This window comes from Nuphar pumila, chromosome 6, assembly GCF_984573655.1.
Source record: "Nuphar pumila chromosome 6, dmNupPumi1.hap1.1, whole genome shotgun sequence".
Classification (NCBI taxonomy): Eukaryota; Viridiplantae; Streptophyta; class Magnoliopsida; order Nymphaeales; family Nymphaeaceae; genus Nuphar; species Nuphar pumila.
Genome location: NC_143254.1, coordinates 37,748,015 through 37,771,332, shown reverse-complemented (window position 1 = coordinate 37,771,332; position 23,318 = coordinate 37,748,015). Strand labels below are relative to the sequence as shown.

Below are 23,318 nucleotides of genomic sequence, written 5' to 3'. Positions count from 1 at the left end.
TCCCTGACATAAACTTAATAAAATATGAAATAAAACCAAACAAATAATAAAGATGAGATTTAAAAATTCAAAATTGGGGTCAAAATGACAAAAATACCTCTGATAGCAAGACTATGGCCTTGAAACCAGGGTTTTCAGAAAGATATTTTGTAAAATGCAAGTTTTGAAATACAAATAATGATAAACTAACTTAAATATGATATGACATAATTAAAAATGAGAAAACTAGGGTTTTGAATTTCGAAATTGAGGTCAAATGACCAAATTACTCCTGATAGCAAGACTATGGCCTTGAAATCAGGGTTTTCTGAAATAAATTTTGATAAAAATTTGAGATTTATGATTGAAGTAAGCATAAAATCACACATGAAACATCCTAATATGATTCTAAACATGAACAAACCCCAAAAACATGAAATTACACACGAAAATCAAGAAATATCACCAAAATTGTGATTTTATCAGTGTTTTTGGATCTTTCAAGTATCCTGTTTTGCAATTTTATTAATTCAGACATCAAGTGAATTCTAAATTTTATAAAAATTGTCACAGACACTTATTATCACCCTAAAATCAGATTGAAATTGTAAAAATATTTTTTTGATATTATTTTAATCCGAAAATTGCATTAACAACCTAAAATAAGTTATTTTCAACCTAGGTCACATACCAGTTTCAAAGTTAGACCCGAATCAGGGGTCAATCCTCCATGAAAACTTCTGAATTTTTACATAGATAAACTAGGAAGAAAAACAGAGATTTTCCAATTTACATATTAGAAAAAGCATCTCTGGTTAAGGAGAAACCCTTCCGGCAATCTGAACTAAAATCTAACAAACCTAACAGGGGTTAAAACAGCTACTTCAGATTGAAAATACAAACATAAATAGCAAACTTAATAAAAAAATTCTGAAATTTTAGCAGTGAACAGTAGACAGAAAAATAACAATACTCACTTTTTACAGATTATGAATCGAATCTGTGATTTGGGATCTATGAACAACACAAGTCTGATTAGGGTTTTGGTAAACCCTAACGAGTTTTAAATTTAAAATCACACTTTTTGTCAGAGGAAAAATAATAAACAGATATCAAATAATCTAATAATTTCATAGTAGATAGATCTAATCAATATAAATTGATGGCAGTTTACAGATCTTAAATCGGATATAGGATGAGAAAAATATCATAACAACAAGTTACCCTTTTGATTTTAATAACGATTTTAAAGCTTTAAAATCTCGATTTAATGTCCGATTTTTCTGACATAGTTTTCGAATCCCAAAACCTCTGATTTTTTTACAGTAGTTCAATTACATATGCATGTATCACATATAAAAAAATCAGAAATTAACAGTGAATATTTCAATCCGAAATAACAAGCTCTTTTCTGATCTAAGCTTAAAACACACAGAAATTTGATAAAACCTAATAAAGCATGCATTAATCAATGAAAACAATAAAGAAAATACCAAAACAGTAAAATAAAATTAATTTCTATGCTTGAGAACGTGTAATAACCATGAATAAGCAAAGAAATAAATAAAATACAGGGAATCCATGGCTGGAATTTGCTTTCACCTTTGAAATCATGGATTTAACCCATTTAACGGGTAAATCTCATGTTTCGTTGGTTAAGAACATGAAAAACGTACCTCTCATCGATTCTAATGGATTAGAATCCTTGAAATCACCCTCAAACTGAGTTAGATCATCTTCTTGGGTCGATTTTGGGGTTCTTGGATGAAATCTATGGTTAAATCCATGAACACAAGAGTTTCCATGGTGAAATCTATTGAAAAATCATAAAAAACTAATAAAATAATAAAAAAAAATATTAAATAAACTCACCTTAGGGCTGCAGCTGCAATAGAGTAAGGTGGAGGTGCTGGAGAGGAGAGAGAAGCCACAAAAATTTGAGAGAGAAAAGAGCTCCTTTTGACCTCTTGAAGTCCCCCTTTTATAGGTTTTCAAAACCTCCTTAATTAGGGTCAATTAAGGAGTTTTATTTTTTTAGAACTCTTTCTAATAAATCCAATAAAGGGGGAAACGATTTTTTGGAGAATTATAGCCTAGGTGGGACTCTAATTAATCCCTAATTAACACCTAATTAAACCCTAGAAAGTCCAAATGTGGCACCACCTAGTATGGACCCACATTTGGTTTTTAAAACTTGAATTTAAAACCTTTAAAAACCAATGGTTTAAAACTTAAATAAAATGGATTTTTAAAATTGATTTTGATTCCTCTAAACCCCTAACCTAACTAAAACAATGACTAACCCTAGTCTAACCTTGACTTCTTCAAATGTGGCGCCACCCCGAGTGGGCTCCACTTGAATTTTCAAAAAATGATTTTAAAACTTGAAAATCAGAGGTTTTTGAAAAGAGATTCAAAGTAGACTTGAAATCAAAAGTTTTGAAATGGCATAGAGTTCCAACTGGGTCAGAACTCCTCTGGATATGGCTCCAACTGAGTGGACCCCACATCAGAGTTTTGAAAATTTGAAAGAAATACTGAAAATGGCTTTGAAAAGGGGTTAAAATCAATAGTTGAAATTCAAAGTTTTGAAAGTAGAGTCTCAAGTGAACTGGAACTCCGGGTTAGAGTCCTAGATTTTTAGGACTCTGAAATTTTGGGTTTTAAAAGCCAAATGAAGGAGTTTTTGAAAAGATTTCCTCGAAAATGGTGAAATAAGTCAGAAAATACATTCAGGGTTAGATTCCTAACTCGATCAGAACTCTGAAATAGAGTTCTGAATTAACTGGACTCTACAAAATGACCTAATTTTTGAAAACAAATGAAAATAAATGAAAATGGAATAAAAACAGACTTTAAAACAGACTCCTGACTGGACTAGGACTCCGGGACAGAGTCCTGATCGGACTGAAACTCTAGATTTTTTTGGTATTTTTCTAAAAAAAACGGATGAAAAAACTTGTGAAAGCAGTGAAAACAATAACAAATATTGAAATAAGACAGAGTTTTGATCCAACTGAGACTCTGAGGACAGAGTCCTGATTGAACTAGGACTCTCAGATTTTTGGATTTTCTGAGAAAACAAATGAGAGAATTTTGGAAAACAGTTAAAAACAAAATGAAATTGAAGCTTTGGTTCAGAGTCCTGTTCTGATTAGGACTCTGAGAAAGAGTTTTGATTCGATCAGAACTCTAAAAATTTTTTGTTTTCTGATAAGTAAATGATGAAATATAAGCAAAGCTTTTGAAAACTAGTGAAAATGAAGTATAAAAATCAATTTTGGATAGAGTCCTGATTCGATCAGGACTCTGGGGTAGAGCCCTGATTTGATCAGGACTCTGGGATAAAACCTCAGAATTTTGAATTTTTTTGATAAAAGTGTAACAATTTTGATAGATGAAAAGATTCTTTCAAAATTGAAATCAGGATCAGAGTCCTGATTCAACTAGGACTCTCTGAACAGAGTCCTGTTTTGACTGAAACTCTGAGTTTCTGACTCATTTTGAAAGATTTTGAAAGATTTAATTAAAAATGAATAAAAATAGCGGTAAAAGATTAGAGTCCCAATCCAATTGAAACTCTGAAGAAGAGTCCTGATCCGACTGGACTCTTGAATAAGAATCCTGATCCAACTAGGACTCTAAAATTTTGGCAAAACAGAAGGTTTTAAAAGGTTTTCTCCAAAAACAGGTAAAAAGGTAGTAAAAAGTAGAGTTCTGATCCAACTGGACTCTGGAAAAAGAGTCATGATCCAACTAGGACTCTGAAATTTTTGGAGATTTTTGACAAGTAAAGGAATCCAGAAGCGACACCACCTAAACGGGTCTCATCTGAGAATTGAAATCAATTGAAATTGAGTTTGAAATGAATCCAGATTGTTTTTTGAGAAAACATTTCAAAATATAAGGTCCTGGGGGTTGGCAAATGACAGAATGCTGATTAAAAACCCAGGTTTTAACAATTGATTTTGAAAGAAAAGTTTTAAAACCCGAATCTGGATTAAATATTTTGAAAACAGGAGTGCTGGATCTCGAAAATGAGATGTAATGACATGTAATGCGATGAAATGGTATGCTGAATGAATGAAATGATATTGCGATGATATATAAAATGTAAACACTAGATGAGGGTGAAAATTTTGGGGTGTTTACAACAAGTTATATCAGATTTAATTGCATCATTGACAACTTTTATTTTTTTTTACAAACAAGTGACATTTCTGAATCAAAAGTTAGTGAAAAACTTGACAAAGAAATTATCATTGGTTTATGATATTGAAGCATGAAGACAACCAAAGCGTCTACTGCATAAAAAATCAATGACAAGGGTGATGATTTGGTAAAAGTCCTAAGTGCTGGCAGGCCACAGGTAGCCCAGCCCATTCAAAATGAGTTTGTAACCATTTTTGAGCCTCAGTATAGCCATGCCATGTTCTGCAAATGAGATGGCAATCCCCCCAACAAAAAAAAAAGGTTGGTTCAGGCCCAGACCCATGTTTAGTCCCTTGGTCGGTTGGTAAAACCTGGACTGGACTTGGGCCTAAACAGCTTGTTGCCCACCTCTATTTCTATGATTAGCAGCCTGTGACTCTGTAGGCAATGGTATTATCTTTTTCTCATATGAAAAATTCTTCCTATTTTGTATTATTTCACTTGTAGCAGGTGTATTTTAAAACTGGTTTGGAAATTTGTGCTAGTTTCTCGCAAACAAAATTGGCACACACTGGCACACATTATAAGCAATGGGAGGGAGCATAACATGAGAAAATTAACTTTATGTTTGGAAGAGAAACCTTCGTGGACAATTTGTATGCATCATGAAGGACAATCAAATTATATAAACTCTCAGATTTTCAGGGACTCATTGGGATAGTGCATTTACTATGATAAATGCTGTTATTTGTTTTAGAAAAAATTGCTGTAAAAAAATTTACTGTGGTAAATGTAGAAGAGACAACGTATGCAGCATGGAGGAGAGTCAATATATACTCTCAGATTTTTAAGGACTCAGTGGAATAAGGCATTTTTTTTTTCTGAAAGGCAAGCTGGGGTTAGGCGGACCCCTACCAGAACAACAACTGCCCCCATGTGGCAGAGGGATTCGATCCTAGGTCTTCAGCTTGACACAAGACCCCGCTTACCACATGAGATACCACCTCGGTGGAATAAGGCATTTATTGTAGTAAATGCTGTAAAAAATTTATTGTGGTAACCGTTGAACGTGATAAATAAGGCATTTACTGTGGTAAATGCCAATTGTATTTTTAGCGACTCACCGGAATCTTCGTAAATCAAGGATTCGTAAATACCTCATCTTTTTAAGAGGAGTTAAAATGGAGTTGGAGTTGGCTGATTCCCAGCCATAATTATCGTCTCCCTCCAACTCCTTATCCCAAACAAAAATCAAATCTTCATCCACATTGCCACGCAGGATAACTGTCTTCGATGCCCACCCAGTACCGTCTTCCCAAACTCTGCCTTATCAGCACCCACCTGAATTGGTCTGAATAACCCGATAAGTATCGGTGGAAAGTCGAGACACAAATGACCTGAACCGGTTATTTTCCAAATAAACGAAAAAAATAGCCACACTTTTTAAATATATTTTAATGTTATTTTAATAATTTTGTGACACATGTCATGCTGTGATTAAAAGTTGGCCGATTCAAAATGATTCAGGCCGGAATTCGATATCGCCCCGATTCACCTGAATCGTTGGCCCAACGATTGAAGGGGCGATACGAAACTGACAACATTGCTTTGAATCTTCATTGGGATCTTCGTAAAGTATGAAACTGTTGGAACAAAACCGTGAGAGTCAAAATACATATGGAACCTTCGTAAAGCATGAAACTGTTGAAACAAAACCGTGAGAGAGTCAAAACACTATAAAAAAGAAAAAAAGTGAAAATGACGCCGTTGCCGGGGATCGAACCCGGGTCACCCGCGTGACAGGCGGGAATACTTACCACTATACTACAACGACTCATATTTAATTGGTATGTATAAATATTTTATTATCGCTACGATTTGATTCAGATCCATGATTAACCAAACAGACCTATTCATGATCCAACTTTTATTGCATCAACCTGGAATGGATTTCGACCAGTGGTGGGAGAACCCTCACTGCATTCAATTAAATGTCTTGCTTATTGCCTATGTTCATCTAGATATGGCTTCAGATTTTATATTCTCAACCATTTATTGCATTTAGATTTTTTTTTGTTTTGGATAATCCAATTGACTGACCTCCGGTTAGTAAAACCGTTGAGGTCCCTCTGCCCACTGGGGAGTACACTCAGCTTCAACCTTGCGGTAAGGAATGGCACCTGTGGATTTCGAACTTCTGACGTCCCTCCAACTTTGTGACATTCACAAGTCGCCCCTACCAGATGAGCAGAGCCCTTGTGGGTTATTGCATTTAGTTGCTAACATTCTAGTACCGTATCCTACCAAGTATGTAGTAGGATCCAATATGGGCTTGGGAATTAACAGCAAGCAGATCAGGTCATGCTGAACATGAGCGTTTTTGCTCATGCCGACATCGTGGCCATCCGATTTGCATTTTAAAAAGCTAGAAAGTCAACATAACCACGTGGCATTCATCCAAAATGCAAACAGATGGCCATGATGTCAGCGTGAGCAAAAACGCTCATGTTCAGGATGACCCGATCTGCTTCCCTCGTATAGACGTAGATTCAAACCCAAATCAAGATCCACTTAGTATATATATATATATATATATATATATATATATATATATATATATATATATATATATATATATATATATATGAATTAAAAGGTTTTATTATAATTAAAGTAATGGATTAAAAATACTAGTTTTGCAAGTATTGAAAAAACAAAAGGTTTTGAAGAACAAAATAATGAATGAACATGTTAACAATAATGTTAATTTGTTGAAAATTTTAATAATAATTAAAAAATATATTTAAAAATTTGTTTTTCAATAATTGTAAATAAGTAACAAAAGATTGCAATAGACCAGGTTATGAAAAATGATTTAACAATAATGACAATTAGTCAAATTTTTTTAATAATTGAAGAAGTAATTTAAAAATAATTTATAATGAAATTTAAAAAAGTAACAAAAGGTTATACAAACCACATAATATAAAATTTAAAGAGTAGTTTAACAATATAACTATAAAACATTACATGAATCAAATTATGAAAAGAAATTTAACAATGATCTAAGTATGTAATTTAAAAAATAACTTTGAAAATAACACTTTCATTTTAATAAGTTAATTATATTAAATGGTTACATTAATTATATTATAAGAAAATAATTTAGCAATAATGACAATGGGATATAAATTTTTTAGAATTAAAGTAAAATTTAAATAACATTACATTAAAGTTTAAAATTTATAACAAAAAATTATCTACACCACATATTAAAAAAGTACTTAAATAATTGCATTAATGAATTGAGAATTTTGGTTATAATACAAACAATAATGTAAATAAAATAAAAAAAATACTTTTGCAGTAAAGCTAAATAATAAAATAAAAGGTTTGCATGAATTATATGAATATAATGAAAGAGCATTTTAGCAACGATATAAACGAATTATATTTTTCATTGCAACTAAGTTAGAACAACTAAAAAAACCACTCTTTCAATAAAGGTAAAGTATCAACAACATGAAGAAATAATACATTTTACACAATGATTGGACAATATGCTGAAAAATCTACCTGTAAATTGAGTAGCATATAAAAGTCAATGTGCAGTATAAACCAAAATATAGAATGAGATCGGGTAACTTTAGGTCAATAATTGGTTGAGTTTAGTTTCGATAGATTTAGGTTCGGGCCATGCATATAACAGGTTACAAACACACCAATCTCTCTCTCTCTCTCATAAAAAAATATCTTGCTCCTCCGACCCCACTGATGGTGTAACTGGGTTGATTCGGGTCATCAGACCGATATCTGAGTAGGTTCTTAAAACTATGTTGAAGCTTACCCGATGTAAGTTGAGTTTAGGGCTCAATTTTCGTATGATTTTGGTATAAATTTTTTTGATTCATATGCTGGATCATATTTAATGGGTTGGGCTTTAATTAAACCCAATTTCTGCATCAACTTTATGTTGGTGCGTGTGGCCATGCGCTGCACGTTGTGCTTATCGATGAGTAGGCCTGCTCATGGATAAGCTAAGTCCGTTTTACAAATAACCCTTTTCATTTAAAATTGAAACTCTAAGTTTATCAAAAACATCGGAGTCACTGATATTCTCTCAACCATCTGCTGAGCCGAGAGAGGGAATCCAAAAGCTATATAAACACGAGACTCGACCCCTATGAATATATGTGTTACAGCACACCATGAAGCTTTCGAAGCAAACCTCCAAGCAGAAAATAATAATTTGCACCTTCTCTTCTTTCTTTCTTCACTCTCTCTCTCTGTTGCCGCTCCTCAACGTCTCTGCTGCCACCACAACCGAGAACCTTCCGTTGTGTAACCTCAACAGTGGTATCAGAGTAGAGGTTCGGGATACTCTCCAATACCTGCGACCTTCAACCTACAAGGAAGAAGCAATCACAAAAAAAAAGGGGCGAAAAAGGTAAGAGCTACTGCTCCCCGTTTGTTTTTAGCCTTCCTGTTTGGTCTCTCGATCAGAGACCTTACTTCTGTGCCTGCCTCTGAAAACCCCAACCAGGAAAACAGAGATCAACCTGTTTTATTTATCTCTGAAATTCAAAACTAGAAAAACTGAGTCGTACCTGTTCGACTCTATACATCAAAACAAAAGAGGGAAACAAAGAAACAACGAAATAAAGAAACAACGAAAAGAAAACAAAAGGAAAACATATATAAGAATATATATTTTCTATCGCAGGAAAGTTATCGGTCCCCTGCCATTTTTCTGGCAGCACCGATCAATTAGAAATAAAAGGCCTCCGGCCTATTTTTTTATTGTTGCTCCATGACTGAACAGAAAATCAAAAACAAAGAATCGGAAAACAAAACAACAGAAAACAGAGAAAGAGAAAAACTCCAAACCACCAGAAAAAACCGTTTTGACCTCAGCTCTGAGTGCAGGGAGAACCTGCATCATAAAAAATAAACCCAAATAGGAAGACGGCCCATCGCCATCGGTGAACGATCAAAAAACCCTTTTCTTTTGATTTATGAGTGCTCCGGCAGTAGAAAGACCGAGAGTCCTTTGTCAGAGGGAGCCAACAACAAGGAGACCAAACCCAACGAGGCAGTCAGGTCATCATCGTCGAAGGCCGACCGAAAAATCATTTTTTTTTATTTTCTGGTAGCCCCGACAAAAGAGCGACGGTGAGTTTCCTGACAAAGGGAGCCTACATCGAGAGGGTTAAACCCAACCGCAGAATCAAGTCATCACCGCCAAAAATCGGCCAGAAACCGCTGACATCGCCGCTGCAGTCTTCGATCGGTCTGGAGCTCCGACAAAGAAGAGAGAGAAAAACCCGACGCATCTGAGTCGGTTGCACCTTGTTCGGGCCTTAAATAGGCTGAGGGGTAAAAAGACCCCTTTGACCCTAGATATTTTACATATTTTAAAAAAAGGGTTAAAATAAAGTATTTTATAACCTGCATACTTTTTAAAACTTATTTGCTAAAAAGGGTTTGCGAGTTTGAAAATTTTGAAAAATAACTGAAAAAGTTATATTTCCCATTTAATACCTGAAATAAATTTTTAATTTTCAAAAAAAACCCTTGCTCCTATTAAATTTAAAAATACTCATTTAAATTTAATTTAAATAAAAATAATAATAATAATAAAATTGTTTAGTCTACCAAGAATTTTCTTTTGATTATTTTCTTTCTGCTGACTTGCCATAAATTAATTAAATTAAAATTAGTTAGTACAAAATGGTTAGTAGTGCACGTGCCTCTGAATTAGCGAAAATAGACAAGCTAAATGGGACCAACTTTCTTGTTTAGAAAAGGTAGATCCCCTTAGCTTTAACTTTGGAAGGACTGGATTATGTCCTTAGTACGTCTATAGAAAAACAATGACGAATCATCTCAAGAAGAAGTAATCAAATTCAGAATTTTTCAAAAAGACGATCTCATGGCAAGAACCATCATGCTCACCTACATGGATGATGATCTAATCAGAGTCTTTGAAGATTATAAAATTGTTAAAGAAATGATGGAGTCCATCGCCACCAAGTATGATACCACATCCGAGGTTCATATTCAATTGTTACTTGAATAATACAACTCATATAGGATGAAAGAAAATGATAGTGTGGTAGATCACATAAATAGGATGTTGGTCATGGCTAAAGACCTAGCCCTTGCTGAAAATATAATTCCAGATAGAATGCAGGTGTCCACTATACTGAATAGCCTCTCACATTCATGCAAAATGGTGACCACTGCGTTAAGATTAAATTCAAAAAATTTAATCTTCACCGAGTTGCCCCTGCAATTAGCCATAGAATAAGAACACATGGCTAAGGAGAAGAAGTCTGAGTTGATGATGGTTCAAGACACACATCTTATAGCCAAGTACCTATTAAGCAAAATAACTTTAAAAAGAAGAGTAATGGCAAGTTCCATAAAGGACAAAGTGCAGGTTTCAAACCTCAAGGCCACAAAGGCTCACAAGTCAAGTGTTTCAAGTGCGGCAAGATGGGACACATCTAGAAAAACTACAAGATAAAATTTCCTAATAACAAGAGCAACTGGAATGGTGGGAGATACAACAACAATTCAAGCAAAAAACATGACGAAAAAGAAGTCATCTATGTTGTATCTGAATGTCACTTTATGAATGAAAAACTCTAAGGGTGATGGGTGGACTCTGGAGCTACTCGACATATAGCCAAATCCACCAATGGAACTGTGGATCTCAAAGAACTAGGACCAGGCCAGCACAAGGTCTATATGGGCAACCACTCCTATAGTGATATTCTAGGAGTTGGGTCCTGCAGACTCAATGTGGGAGGGACTAGTGTGTTACTAAAAGATGTACTTTATGTCCCTTCAATGAGGAGGAACCTGATGTCTGTACCAGCTTTGACTAGGAAAGGTTTTGAGGTCCGGTTTGTCCCTGGGAAGGTCACTATGGAAAAACATGGTAGAATCCTGTTTGAGGGTAAATTTGACAAAGAAGATGAGATGTTTAAATTATCTAAAAATAAAGAAAAACATTTCTCATATATTGATTGTGCCTTAGTTATTGATGTGAATGTATGACATAAAAGACTTGGGCATATAAGCCTAAAGAAAATGAAAAATCTGGCACAACAAGGATTAATGCCTAACTTCAATGAATCTCACTTTGAAAAATGTGAATCTTGCATTTTTGGAAAAATGGCAAGAAAAACATTTCCATATAATGTTATTCGAGCCACTGAGCTATTAGAAATAATCCATACAGACATTTGTGGACCTTTTAGAGTCCAAACTCATAGTGGCATGTTATATTTTATAACATTTATTGATGATTTCTCGAGATATAAATACTTGTATCTCTTCAGAAATAAATCAGAAGCACTTGAAAAATTCAAAAAATACAAAAATAAAGTTGAAAGACAACTTGGTAGAAACATTAAAATTATGAGATCTGATAGAGGTGGTGAATACACCTCAAATGAGTTCAACAATTATTGCAAAGATCTTGGTATTAACAAACAAAGAACCGTACCAAGGACACCACAACAAAATGATGTTGCTGAAAGGTGTAACAGAACTCTCCTAAACATGGTAAGATCCATGTTAATAGGTGCTCAAGTACCCAAAGTTTTTTGGGGTGAAGCTGTAAATACAGCTATGTATACATTAAATAGAGTACCTTGTAAGGCTATCCCGAAGACTCCATATGAAAGATGGACTGATATGAAACCAGACTTAAATCATCTAAGGAGATGGGGATCTGTAGCTCATATAAAAATCTTAGATCCAACTATAGATAAATTGGATAACAGGTCAACTAGATGTATCTTTATTGGTTATCCAAAAGGATTAAAAGGCTAGAAATTGTATCACCAGAGACTTGGACTGATAGAAGGTAGAGATGAGTTTCTGAAAAATCTCAACAATAAATTCGGTGATCCAACTGAGGATCCCTTTGATTTGCTAGATGATCATGATGATCAAAATGAACAATTAGGTAATGAACCAACTGTAGAACAGTTAGATAATAAACCAATTGTGAAACAGTCAGGCAATAAACCAATTGATTCTGAACCCTCTATCTCTCAAGGACTAAGTGGTTGTAAAAGATCTAGAGCACCTCCATCCTACTTGGATGACTACTATGTGTATTTGTGTGAGGAACTCTGCTATCCATTAGATCTTGATGAATTGATCGATAATCTCTCATATACTGATGCAATTAATTCAAAAGAGGCATCAGAATGAAAAAGAGCTATGGATGAAGAAATTGAATCCATTGAAAAGAACCAAGTCTGGGACTTAACTGATCTTCCTGAAGGAAGAAAACCAGTTAGTTGTAAATGGGTTCTTAAGAAAAAATATAAAGCAGATTGATCTATCGATAAACTTAAAGCAAGACTAGTAGCGAAAGGTTTTTCCCAAAATGAGAGAATCGATTATACGGAAACCTATTCGTCAATTGCTAAATTTACATCCATCAGGATAATATTATCTATAGCTGCTCATTATGACCTGGATATATGGCAGATGGATGTAAAGACTGTCTTCCTAAATGGAGACTTAAAAGAAGATATATATATGTTTCAGCCAGAAGGCTATGTGATAAATGATGATAAAGTGTACAAGTTGAAAAAATCCTTGTACGAATTGAAGCAATCGCCAAGACAATGGTATTTGGCTTTTCACAAAGCCATAACAAAGATTGGATACAAACCAAATCAGTTAGACAACTGCGTATATGTTTGAAAAAGTGGGAGTCTTTTTTGTATCCTATCACTATATGTTGATGACATTTTAGTGATTGTGAATGATAATGAAAAGATAGTCAATACAAAGAAATGGTTATATACCAACTTTGAAATGAAAGATATGGGTGAAGCTTCCTATATTCTGGGAATTAAAATCACCCGAAACAGAGATTCAAGGACTTTCTATTTAAGCCAAGAAAGGTATATTGACTATATTCTTAAAAGATACAGAATGCATGACTCTAAACCTATTGGAACTCATGTTGCAAAAGGAGTAAATTTAAGCAAAAGCGATTGTCCTGGTGAAGGCCAACCAAATCTTGAAATTTCTTATGCTCAGGCCGTTGGAAGCCTAATGTATGTGATGTTATGTACAAGACTTGACATAAGCTTCGCTGTAGGTCTTGTTAGCAGATATCAAAATAATCCAGGATGGCCTCACTAGCAAGCCGTAAAGAGAATTTTTTGATACCTGAAAGGTTCTAAAGTATTGCAACTGAGCTTTCAAGCTAACAATCTTGATTTGATTGGATACTCCGATGCTGACTTTGCAGGGTGCAAAGATGACAACAAATCTACTTTTGGCTACATCTTCCTCTTTAGAGGAGAAGCTGTTGCGTGGTTCTGTAAGAAACAGGGTTGTGTGACTCAGCATACTCAAGAGGCTGAGTATATCGCGTATAATGCAACCACAATATTTGTAGTATGAATCAACAGGTTCATTAAAGATTTAAAGATAAAAATATTATGTGAGCCTATACAGATATACTGTGATAATCAAGCTGCTATTGCACTAATAAAAAGTGGAACTGATAGCTCCAAGAACAAGCATATAATGGTGAAATACCACTACATACATGATATGATTGAAAACAATGAAATAACTGTAGACTACCTTCCTACATTGGATATGGTAGCGGATCCCTTAACTAAGGGTATTGCAGAAGACTTGTTTATCAAGCATGTTGCCCGAATGAGATTAAGATATATATGATTACGAAGGAAATCCTTAACGGAAAATCCGTAATCAATTCAAGGAAGCCTACAATAGTGGGAGCAAACTGAGCAGTCTCATGTCCAAGTGGGAGATGTTGGTGCGTGTGGCCATGCATTGCACGTTGTGCTTATCCATGAGTAGGCCTGCTCATGGATAAGCTAAGTCCGTTTTACAAATAACTCTTTTCATTTAAAATTTAAACTCTAAGTTTATCAAAAACATCGGACTCACCGATATTCTCTTAACCATCTATTGAGCCGAGAGAGGGAATCCAAAGGCTATATAAACATGGGTCTCGACCCCTATGAATATATGCGATACAACACACCGTGAAGCCTTCGAAGCAAACCTCCAAACAAAAAATAATAATATACACCTTCTCTTCTTTCTTTCTTCACTCTCTCTCTGCTGCCGCTCCTCAACGTCTCTGTTGCCGCCACAATCGAGGACCTTCTGCTACGCAACCTCAACACTTTAAAATTAGATCTGAAACTGAATTGATATGATGCAGGTTTTAAATTATGGTACCAGGGACAACAAGGTCGGAGTCCAAAATACAGATTTATAAATGGTCTGGACTCAGGATGGATATTTGACTGAGTTCTAATCTGCTTGGTCAGATTACAAAACAAAAGTTGGATCCACTTAATAACAAAATTTAGACCCCTCATCAAGGATTTCATCTGATTTGCAATCTGAATTTGAAGCCCCACTAAGATCACATTTGCTTGTCACGGAAGAGAGTGCCATGGCACCTTCTTCTACGGAACATGAATCAAACCGCCCCTAATGAAAACAGAATCCGTGGAAAGGGAGGTCCAACATGTAAAATGGGGGCTGCTTTCCACGAGGAAAGCAACTCCCACGTTTGTATTGCATTGTGGAACACATGCAAATGGCATGGGCTTCCATGCATTTCCACGGAGAACTCCTCTTTTCCGTGACATGCTAACGGACCCTAAATCCAAAATATGGAGTTTAAGCTAGTTGGATTGGGAACGAGTGCAGTTACTGTCATATTATATATAACCAAATAACAAGAAAGCAATGGGGGCTCCGTGTGGTTGGTAGGAGCTGTATGTGTACGTCTCCTTGTGGTGGGACGTTAAAGGTTCAAAACCCAGTTGCACGTTGAATAATAACTGGCGGGGGTCTGCTTGACCTAGCTTGCCTTTCAAAAAAAAAAATCCAGAAAGAAAGCATCCGGATCACCACGGCTGTCATACTGTATATGATATCACATCACCAACACAGATCTCCTTTGAAATATGAGGGCCTCACCTTCACATATTTCAAATGAGGTGCAGAATTACCAGGTGAGATGTAGGGTGGGGATTGCATATAACCACTCGGGTTCCTATCCCATCTGGCTCAAACCGAGTCGGTATTCCAAGCTAAGGTTGTAAACGGGTTGGATTCGGTTCGGATGTAAGTTAAACAAAATCCTACTAATCAGATCTTTTATAATTGGATTCAAAACCGAATTCGGTGTCAGATGCAAAAATATTCCAACTGAATCCGCATCCAACTAAAAACAATCCAATTCCGATGGAAATTAAATCTGATAAAATTTTGTTAAATCCAATAAAGTATGCATCTTAAATGTTAGCAGCCATTGTATTTTGAACTTATAACCATCATGATATTTACCTATAAGCGGACTATCTGATTTATTTTTTACATAACCGAATCTGAAACTAGATCTGGTCATCCTATACCGAGTTCGACCCAAATTTGCATTTGGATGTAGAATCTCATACCAAACCTGACCAAGCGGATTAAGGTTGGTCAGATATCCAAAATAAAACGATCTGTCTTAATTAATGAATTGCATTAGATTCATATAGATACGGTTGTGCAAAACTAGGAGTATTGATGACTCCATTTTGGACATGACAAATACAATTTTGGTTGAGTTAGTACAAGGTTAGATCATATCATATCTAATGAACCTTATTTGGATCTATTTATACTAAATTGGATCTATGAGGATATGATTGAAGTTAGAAGATCTGATCAAACTCATACTGAATCAGTTTGAATTAAGCATATTGGTTTAAACATGATGGATTGTATGTAGAATCAGTTTGAATGAGGCCTTATTAAGCTTATTGCGATTGAATCAAAATTAGGACAAATTTACTTTGAGCAGTTATGATGATTCAATATGGATGAGCCTTAATGGATTACTCAAAATTGTATGAACTGGATCAAATTCAGTCAAATCATATCGGAGTTGAATAGACTCAATTAAGGCAGTTTGACCAAGTTGAATCAGTTTGGTCAAGTTGGAATAGATAGAATCTAGTAATTGAGGATTAAATCTTCTTTGCTTGAACTAGTTAGACTAAAGTATAGGTCAATCCTTCTTAACCATACAAATGGTTGGTTCAAATCAATGATAATTAATCTTGATTATATTGGTTGGCTCAAGCCAATGATAACTAATCTTGACTGAATGAGTTTGATCTCATGTATTTGTTTACATGAATTAGAAACTGAAATTTTGTCTCAAACTCATGTAATATATATTATGATTTAGTCAAGGTACTTACCCACACAGGTAAGTTTAAAGATGGATCCAAATAAGCATAATGGAATTATGAAATGTTTTTACTTACCTGTGCACTTTGGATAGCCATGGTCAAAATTTTATGTTAGTTTTGGATCTATATTGACAGTATGAGATCCATGATTGCTTTATGATACTACATGTTTTGTTTGATAAGATGTATTGGTGATCCATGCTTAGATCTTATTGATACATGAATCTAGTTTAATCCAGATTTTATGAGAGATCTGGATAAGGTAAAATTAAATTTTTTTTAACCCAATTATGTAAAAATTATGACTATAATCAAATCATAGTGATTGTTAAGCATATTAATGAATTTGATATATAATTAGTTTGAATCTATAGAATTGCATAACTTTATGCTTGTATGAAGCTCATTTTGAATGTCTTCATAGTAATATCTCAAGTTAATGTGGATATGTAAAATCCAAAATAGCATAAGGTGATTAAAAAATATATCAAGGGTTATGCTTTATGAATAATCTTTGATTTGCTACAGAATTATATGATGGGTTTGAATAATTTAGATCTATATATATAATGGATTTGGATTATAATCAAATCCTATATAACCTATGTTTTTGCTTGAGCTATCTAGTCTTGCATGAAGATCCAATTTTAACTTGATAACATCTTAAATGAATTTATAACCCACATGAATCCATTGAAATATGTGTGCTAAAAACATGAATTTGGACTAGTCAAAATGGTACATGACCCATGATTGAATGCATAAACAAGTGTATATGTTTTATATTTGAATATAATATTATATCCATTCGACTTAGATGATAATCATATGAATTTAAGCAATAGTCAAATTTTGTATGATACATGGTTGTATTTTGAAATAAACTTGATGAATATCTTTTTGGCTTGATGAGAATATCTCAAGTCGGATTTTGATATGAATTGAATTCATTGAACTTACTCTTAGATCTATATATGGATCTAAAGATTCATGTGTTCATTTGATTTTTGATATGTCAAGAACTTTAAAAATGGATTTATAATATTTGACATAATCAGTGTGATGAGATAGAAAAAAATCTTTCAGCGAGTTTGGACTTAATTCATATCAAATTAATTTTGATTAAAAGACTTGTAATTTATTCTAAAAAATAATACATGTGTTCGACATGTAATGCTTTACTTTGCATTTATAAATTGATATGTATGAAAGAATGAGAGCGCAATTTAGTTTTGCTATTTCATAAGAATATTTTTTTGAAAATGATGATAAATAATCATTATGAATTAAGTTCCTTAAATGGTTTGTTGTATGAAAAGCTAATTGAATATCATAAGACTAATATATGGTGTGCAACAGAGATTAGATAGTCTAATTCGTGATGATTTAAATTTTGATGTGTCAATCCAAAATGATTAAGAAGTGATAGGCTTGATTAGAACATATTTTGTAAATATGCGATAAATAAAAATTATATATTTAAAAAATACATAAAATATTATTATTAATTTTTTGATATTTTGAATGATGCACATGGATAGTGAGAATTTGGTTTACCATGCAAGTGATGAATGCTTTCTACTAATGTGTATATAATTGTTATTTGTAAGTCAAGATATGTTATATTAACTTAGTATAGACTATGTGTAATATTGACATAAGATGTCTTATGGTCGTGGAATAGTCACAAAAGACCCCAATTGATCGATTTATACATATGAGTTTCACGAAAAATTGATTATATAAGATAAGACAACATTATCAATATGTGATGTATGAGGAAAAACATAATGAAATTCACTATGGTGGTACTATAAATAAGAGTATATGCCTGTTTGCTATATTAAATTTTTGAATATATATGTTTGATACATTATTTGCATTAAGGATTATGATAAAATGATGATTCAAAATTTCATATATTATGTGAGATAGACATGACTTAGATCATAATAGTGATATGCTAGCAAAAGACTTCGTGATGTCATAAAAAATCTAATGTATGTGAATAAGTCTCAATCATTAATATGCATGGTAACATGAAAACTCATATATTTTGAATATAGCTACTCTCAAGATATTATGAAAAATTTGTTTTATACATAAAATGACATGTTTGAGATAAATATAAAATTTCACTTGTCCATGAGAAGTATATTGATGATGATTAATGTAACAACTAATATTATAAATAATTTCGTGGCATATGAGTTATGACCCACAATTAGATAATTAGTCTTTTGTTTTGTACGTGATATGAAAATAAAAAATAGATAGCAGTGGATTATTTTCCTCTATGTAACATAAAAGTTAATTAAGAAAGATTATAAGCAAATGACTTTTAAGGCATGTGAGTCAGCGAATACTTCAATATTTATAAATAAAAGTCTTATTAAGAACATATGAAAAAACCATAGAATCTGTGACTAGGATACGAGTAATATTAGAATGAGATACAGGTAACATTAGTGTACAAAGATAAACCCATGAATAAAAGAAAAACTTTGTGACACTATTTACCCCTTCTGAGTGAGAGGTGTTGGTTACATAAGGGATGCTGAAGGAAACACTTCTCCATTGGACACATCTTAATTCAGCCCCTTTTATGGATTACAAGGGTCATAGGGGCGGGGCGGTTCTACATATAATGAAAATGTATAGAATTATAGTTTTTTGGAATACAGAAACGAAAATGAAAGGCTAGAGGCTATGATCAAATCATCTGTCTGTGGTGATTTCCTGTGTAACTGCATAATCTCTTCGATTCAGGTTCACCCTCTTCTGCAATCTGACAATCAAGTATGGTTTGTAAAATTTTATATCAGACCAGGGCCTGTCCCGAGTTTTGATTAAGATACACAATTTTTCAATGTAAAAAAATTTTAAAAATATTATTTTATCAAGTCTAGTCTGGTTCTAGTTCATATATCCTTATAAGACCCAGTTTCTGTTATAGTGGATTCGATTTGACACAAGTTCAGACCCGGTACCAGCACCTCGAATCAGATCCAGGTTCAGTCTCAGCTGGGTCCTAAACCAGATTCGGCCCATTGACACCCCTAAGCTGTACATTTGTGATAACTACGCAGAACGTTTTTATCTATAACCTGCAACGGATTTGAACCAAATCCTGTACACAACTGGCTTTTAATTCGGATTCGATTAATTTAACATTAGACTCAGAGTCCGTTTTTTTTTTTTTATATTTGAGTTTAAATCCTGATTGAAACATATCCAATTAGTCAGATGGATTTGGTAATACCTACAATGTTGTTAGTATCGGAATCAGACTTGTATCATTTGGCCAATTATTCAGAGCTAATCGGCCAATACCGATTCTCAAGTGAATCGTTATGAATCTGCCAAAAATAATTAAAAAATATTACATGCCAATCAGATCGTGACACATGTTAAAAGCCATTAAAATAATATTAAAAAATAAAATTTAAGCTATTTTTTATATTTATTAAAAAATAGCTGATTCAGGTATCGATTTTCTGGCGATACTATACATATCAGCCGATTCAGGCCAATACGCACCGATACTGACAACACTGCATCCGGTTTAAATTCAACCCATTTACATCCCTACTTAATAGAAGCTTAAGATGCAAGTTTCTCATTACGATCCCCAAAGTGTGGGATAAACTTGTTAGTTTCACTTCTGGGATTAGGTCTCTGATCCCAATGATGGTTTCCCCATCCATCATGGAGGGAGGTTCCTACATAAACCGGAACAGGAAGTGGGGATGATAAACGAGTTACAGGACAAGTCTTAACATTACACAACTGCCCAGTAACAGGATAGATGTACAAAACAGATTATACACAGAAATACATGCACCTTTAATGTATTATTCCCTAATGAATACAGAAAACAGCTTCTACAGGCTGTTACTCCAGCTACATTTTACATTATATGATGCTTATCATCCCCTCCTCAACAGAGAAGATTGAGGGACAACTTTACTTATGACCAAAGAATTGAAGGAAACAGATGTACACACTACACAACAGCATTGTGTCCGTGTTACTTACTTTTTACATATCACCACAAAAATTGAAATAAATAGGATGAAGGATGCTTCGAAACCAATAACAGCATTTCTTCATCAATCATCGGGAGCCGACTGGAACAAATTCACTGAAATTTCAGCAAATTTCTTGCCTGATCTAGCTTTTCCATACCCACGTCGAAGGGGAGCATTTGGAGTTTCAAGGTCACCTAATTCGGCAGAATTGCTGCTGAAACAGAAAAAAAAAAGTTAGCTCTATGCTATGCTTAGCCCAGTTACACATAATAAATCAAAAGCAAAACTTCAAAACCAACATAAACCATCTTTACAATCAACAGAGCAGGGATCAAATTACACACCCAAGAAAGTCTGAAGAATCCGACAGAAACAATAGCGCCCGACGCCGTTTTGATTTGGGAGTGCTAAATGCAAAATGACGATCCTTAGCAATCATGGCCTGCAGATGAATTCCAATAAGAACCGAGATCTTCAAACAAAAAAAAATCCTAAACAGCAAGGAATTTGAAAATTTGATAAGAAATGCATCGTTAGTGAAAGCACTTACTGCTTCTCTGATTGTCTTGGAGACAAGATATAGCTGCTTCAAATCATCATGTTCCACCCCGCACAGAATCCGCACCTAAAAGAGGCAAACATAACCAAATTGCCTATCAGTAAGCATGACACCCAGGAGGCTCAATCAAGCAAGCAAGAAGTGAAGGAGACACCAAACTCACCAAAATATCCGTAGGCAGAGCTTCAAGATGCAAGTTTTTCTCACTGTATACCGAAACCCCGCAGTCCTTCGAATTAAGGCGCTTGAGCGGACGAATTTCACAAGGACATCCAATGGGCAACATGTCTGCTCGATTTGGAAACAAAATTCTCTTCCTCCCAATCGTTCGCATACATCTAGTCAGCTCTAATCCATCATCCTGGCTACTGATTTCTGGTAAATATGAGGAAGGTTTCAAGTAGTTCTGTCCATACTCTGCAAAACTCCAACTCCTTCCCAACGCCATCTTATTCCACTAAGAAAAGACCCTCACCCTCTCTTCTTCTTTTTTTTTGACAAAACCCTTCAAAATCCTGAGAAAACAGAGCACGGCTTAATGAGGATTCAATTGAACTAAGAAAACCCAAAACACAAATTCTCTGGTGAATTCAGACGAATAGAAGAGTTCACGTCGTCTGCAAAATGGAAAATGCAAAATGGGGAAAAGAAAAATACCAAAATGCCTTCATAATGGGAAGAGAAAAAAAAACATTAACGCTCCAGAGTAAAAGAGGAAAAAAGCTTGTGTTTTTATGGTATTTCAATTACAAAATGTCCAAAATGAGATAATCACCAAAAAAAATTCAGGAACTCGTACACCAAAATGCAAAAGAAATAAAAGAAAATAACTAAACGGAGAAAAGAAAGAAAGGAAAAAGTTCTTAGAAAAAAACTACGAAGTTATGAGACAACCACAACAAAAAAAAGGAGATTTTTCCAATAAAAAAACACAAAATCTCCAACATTTTCAAGATTTACTCCAAAACAGAAGAAGAACACTTACCAAAAACTACACAAAGAAGAACTCCAACTCAAGATCAAAGAGATTCAATTTCTCTATATTCTTCACCCTCTTCGAAGCCACAATAAAAAACCCGTCTTCTTCTTCTTCTCCTTCCTCTCCTCCTCCTCCTTTAAAACCGCTGCCAACCTCCTCGCCCTTCTTATATAGCGAGTGTAAAACTAACCGAAACGCTTACGCATTAAAAGAGGAAATTCAATAAATGACTTAAAAGATCAAGGCGAGCAAATTTACGCAGCCAGTTGCACAATCCAATGGACATATTAAACAAAATGGTAAAATAAAAGGACGTTTTGGGGAAAATAAATTGGTAGTTTACAGGCAGAGTATGTACATTTCCGGCTTAATTTTCAAATTCAATAAACTTTCAAGGACTTTTCAAGGAAAAAGGATATACAGTAACTCAAAGAATAGGGTTTTCGGGAACTTCCTGGAAATCCCTGGAGTGGGGTCTCCCCACGGTGGGCCCCAGTTGTGTTTCCGGTTTCCCGCCCAAACTTTGCCAGCTAATCATATGCCTACTCGTTGGTGATTCGGTCCACGCGTCCAAATGAAAGGCGGAGAGGTCTTCGGTGAAACTAGCCGTTGGAGTATGGCGATTGACTCGGGTGCCACGTGGCGAATGGAAATGCCACGTCGAATCAAGTCGGTGGGGTCGGTAGTGTGCGTGGACAAGTCATTTTTTTTTCTTTTTTGAAGTTTAAAAAAAATGGAAATGAATCTTTTGGGTCAATCAGTCTTTGCACAGTTTGACATGCAGCAAATCTGAATGTCAAACTGTGCATCCGAACCTGAACGCGTATGGATTTTGGTGCTGTAAAAACATGACGATGGATCAGATGTGATTCGGATAACAATATGGATAAAAAAAAAATCAAAATCCAGATTCAAGTCCATAGAAATCTAAATCCATTCTAAAAAAAGAAAAAAAAAATCTTCAGAGTGTACGAGCAAAACTAATGATTGGATTCTAGGGTCCAACCAAATCCCTCCCGTTTGCACTCTGCCTGGTAGTCCGCAAATGGATCCAGCTTAAGAAAGGTCCTAGTAAAATCCTGATTCGTGTTTGATCGATCTGGGTCTTGGCCTGCATCCGATTCATTGGACGAAGGTCAGATACCATCACCATGAGTCAAACTTGTAAAAATATGTGATCCTGGTTAAACTCAAGATCAAAGATCCGAGATGACTTTAATTTCTGGACTGGGATCCTTGACTTCTGGATCTGGTTAAGTGGAAGTAGAACCTACTTTGATAAGATATCAACTATGATCGTCATGCCAAGCATATAGGTCGAACTAGGATCCATTCACCGG

At 34.6% G+C, this 23,318-nt stretch overlaps 1 protein-coding gene and 1 non-coding gene across 3 annotated transcripts; both read right to left on the bottom strand.

Annotated features, from left to right (window-relative positions):
• Window positions 1–5,893: 5,893 nt before the first annotated feature.
• Window positions 5,894–5,965, bottom strand: TRNAD-GUC (transfer RNA aspartic acid (anticodon GUC)). Its single transcript has one exon. It is a non-coding gene; the product is annotated as a tRNA-Asp (tRNA).
• Window positions 5,966–20,231: 14,266 nt separating this feature from the next.
• Window positions 20,232–22,114, bottom strand: LOC149834663 (F-box protein At4g05010-like). Of its 2 annotated transcripts, none has more exons than XM_090010238.1 (5): window positions 21,985–22,114; window positions 21,163–21,514; window positions 20,991–21,065; window positions 20,785–20,882; window positions 20,232–20,654 (listed from the first exon to the last, which is right to left on the bottom strand). In XM_090010238.1, exons 2-5 carry the CDS (start codon window positions 21,445–21,447, stop codon window positions 20,522–20,524), a joined length of 591 nt encoding a protein of 196 aa, XP_089866364.1. In that variant the 5' UTR covers window positions 21,448–21,514; window positions 21,985–22,114; the 3' UTR covers window positions 20,232–20,521. The 2 variants fall into 2 exon arrangements, with proteins under 2 accessions (XP_089866364.1, XP_089866365.1); XM_090010239.1 differs by having other exon boundaries at window positions 20,232–20,651; window positions 21,985–22,104.
• Between the last annotated feature and the right edge of the window lie 1,204 nt (window positions 22,115–23,318).

Excerpts from the sequence above, each read along its gene's own strand:
- LOC149834663 (XM_090010238.1), bottom strand. The coding sequence starts at position 21,447 with ATGGCGTTGGGAAGGAGTTGGAGTTTTGCAGAGTATGGACAGAACTAC. Across the intron at positions 21,066-21,162 it reads CTCTGCCTACGGATATTTTG|GTGCGGATTCTGTGCGGGGT; the intron begins GTGAGTTTGGTG and ends TGCCTCTTTTAG. Across the intron at positions 20,883-20,990 it reads CCAAGACAATCAGAGAAGCA|GCCATGATTGCTAAGGATCG; the intron begins GTAAGTGCTTTC and ends ATTCATCTGCAG.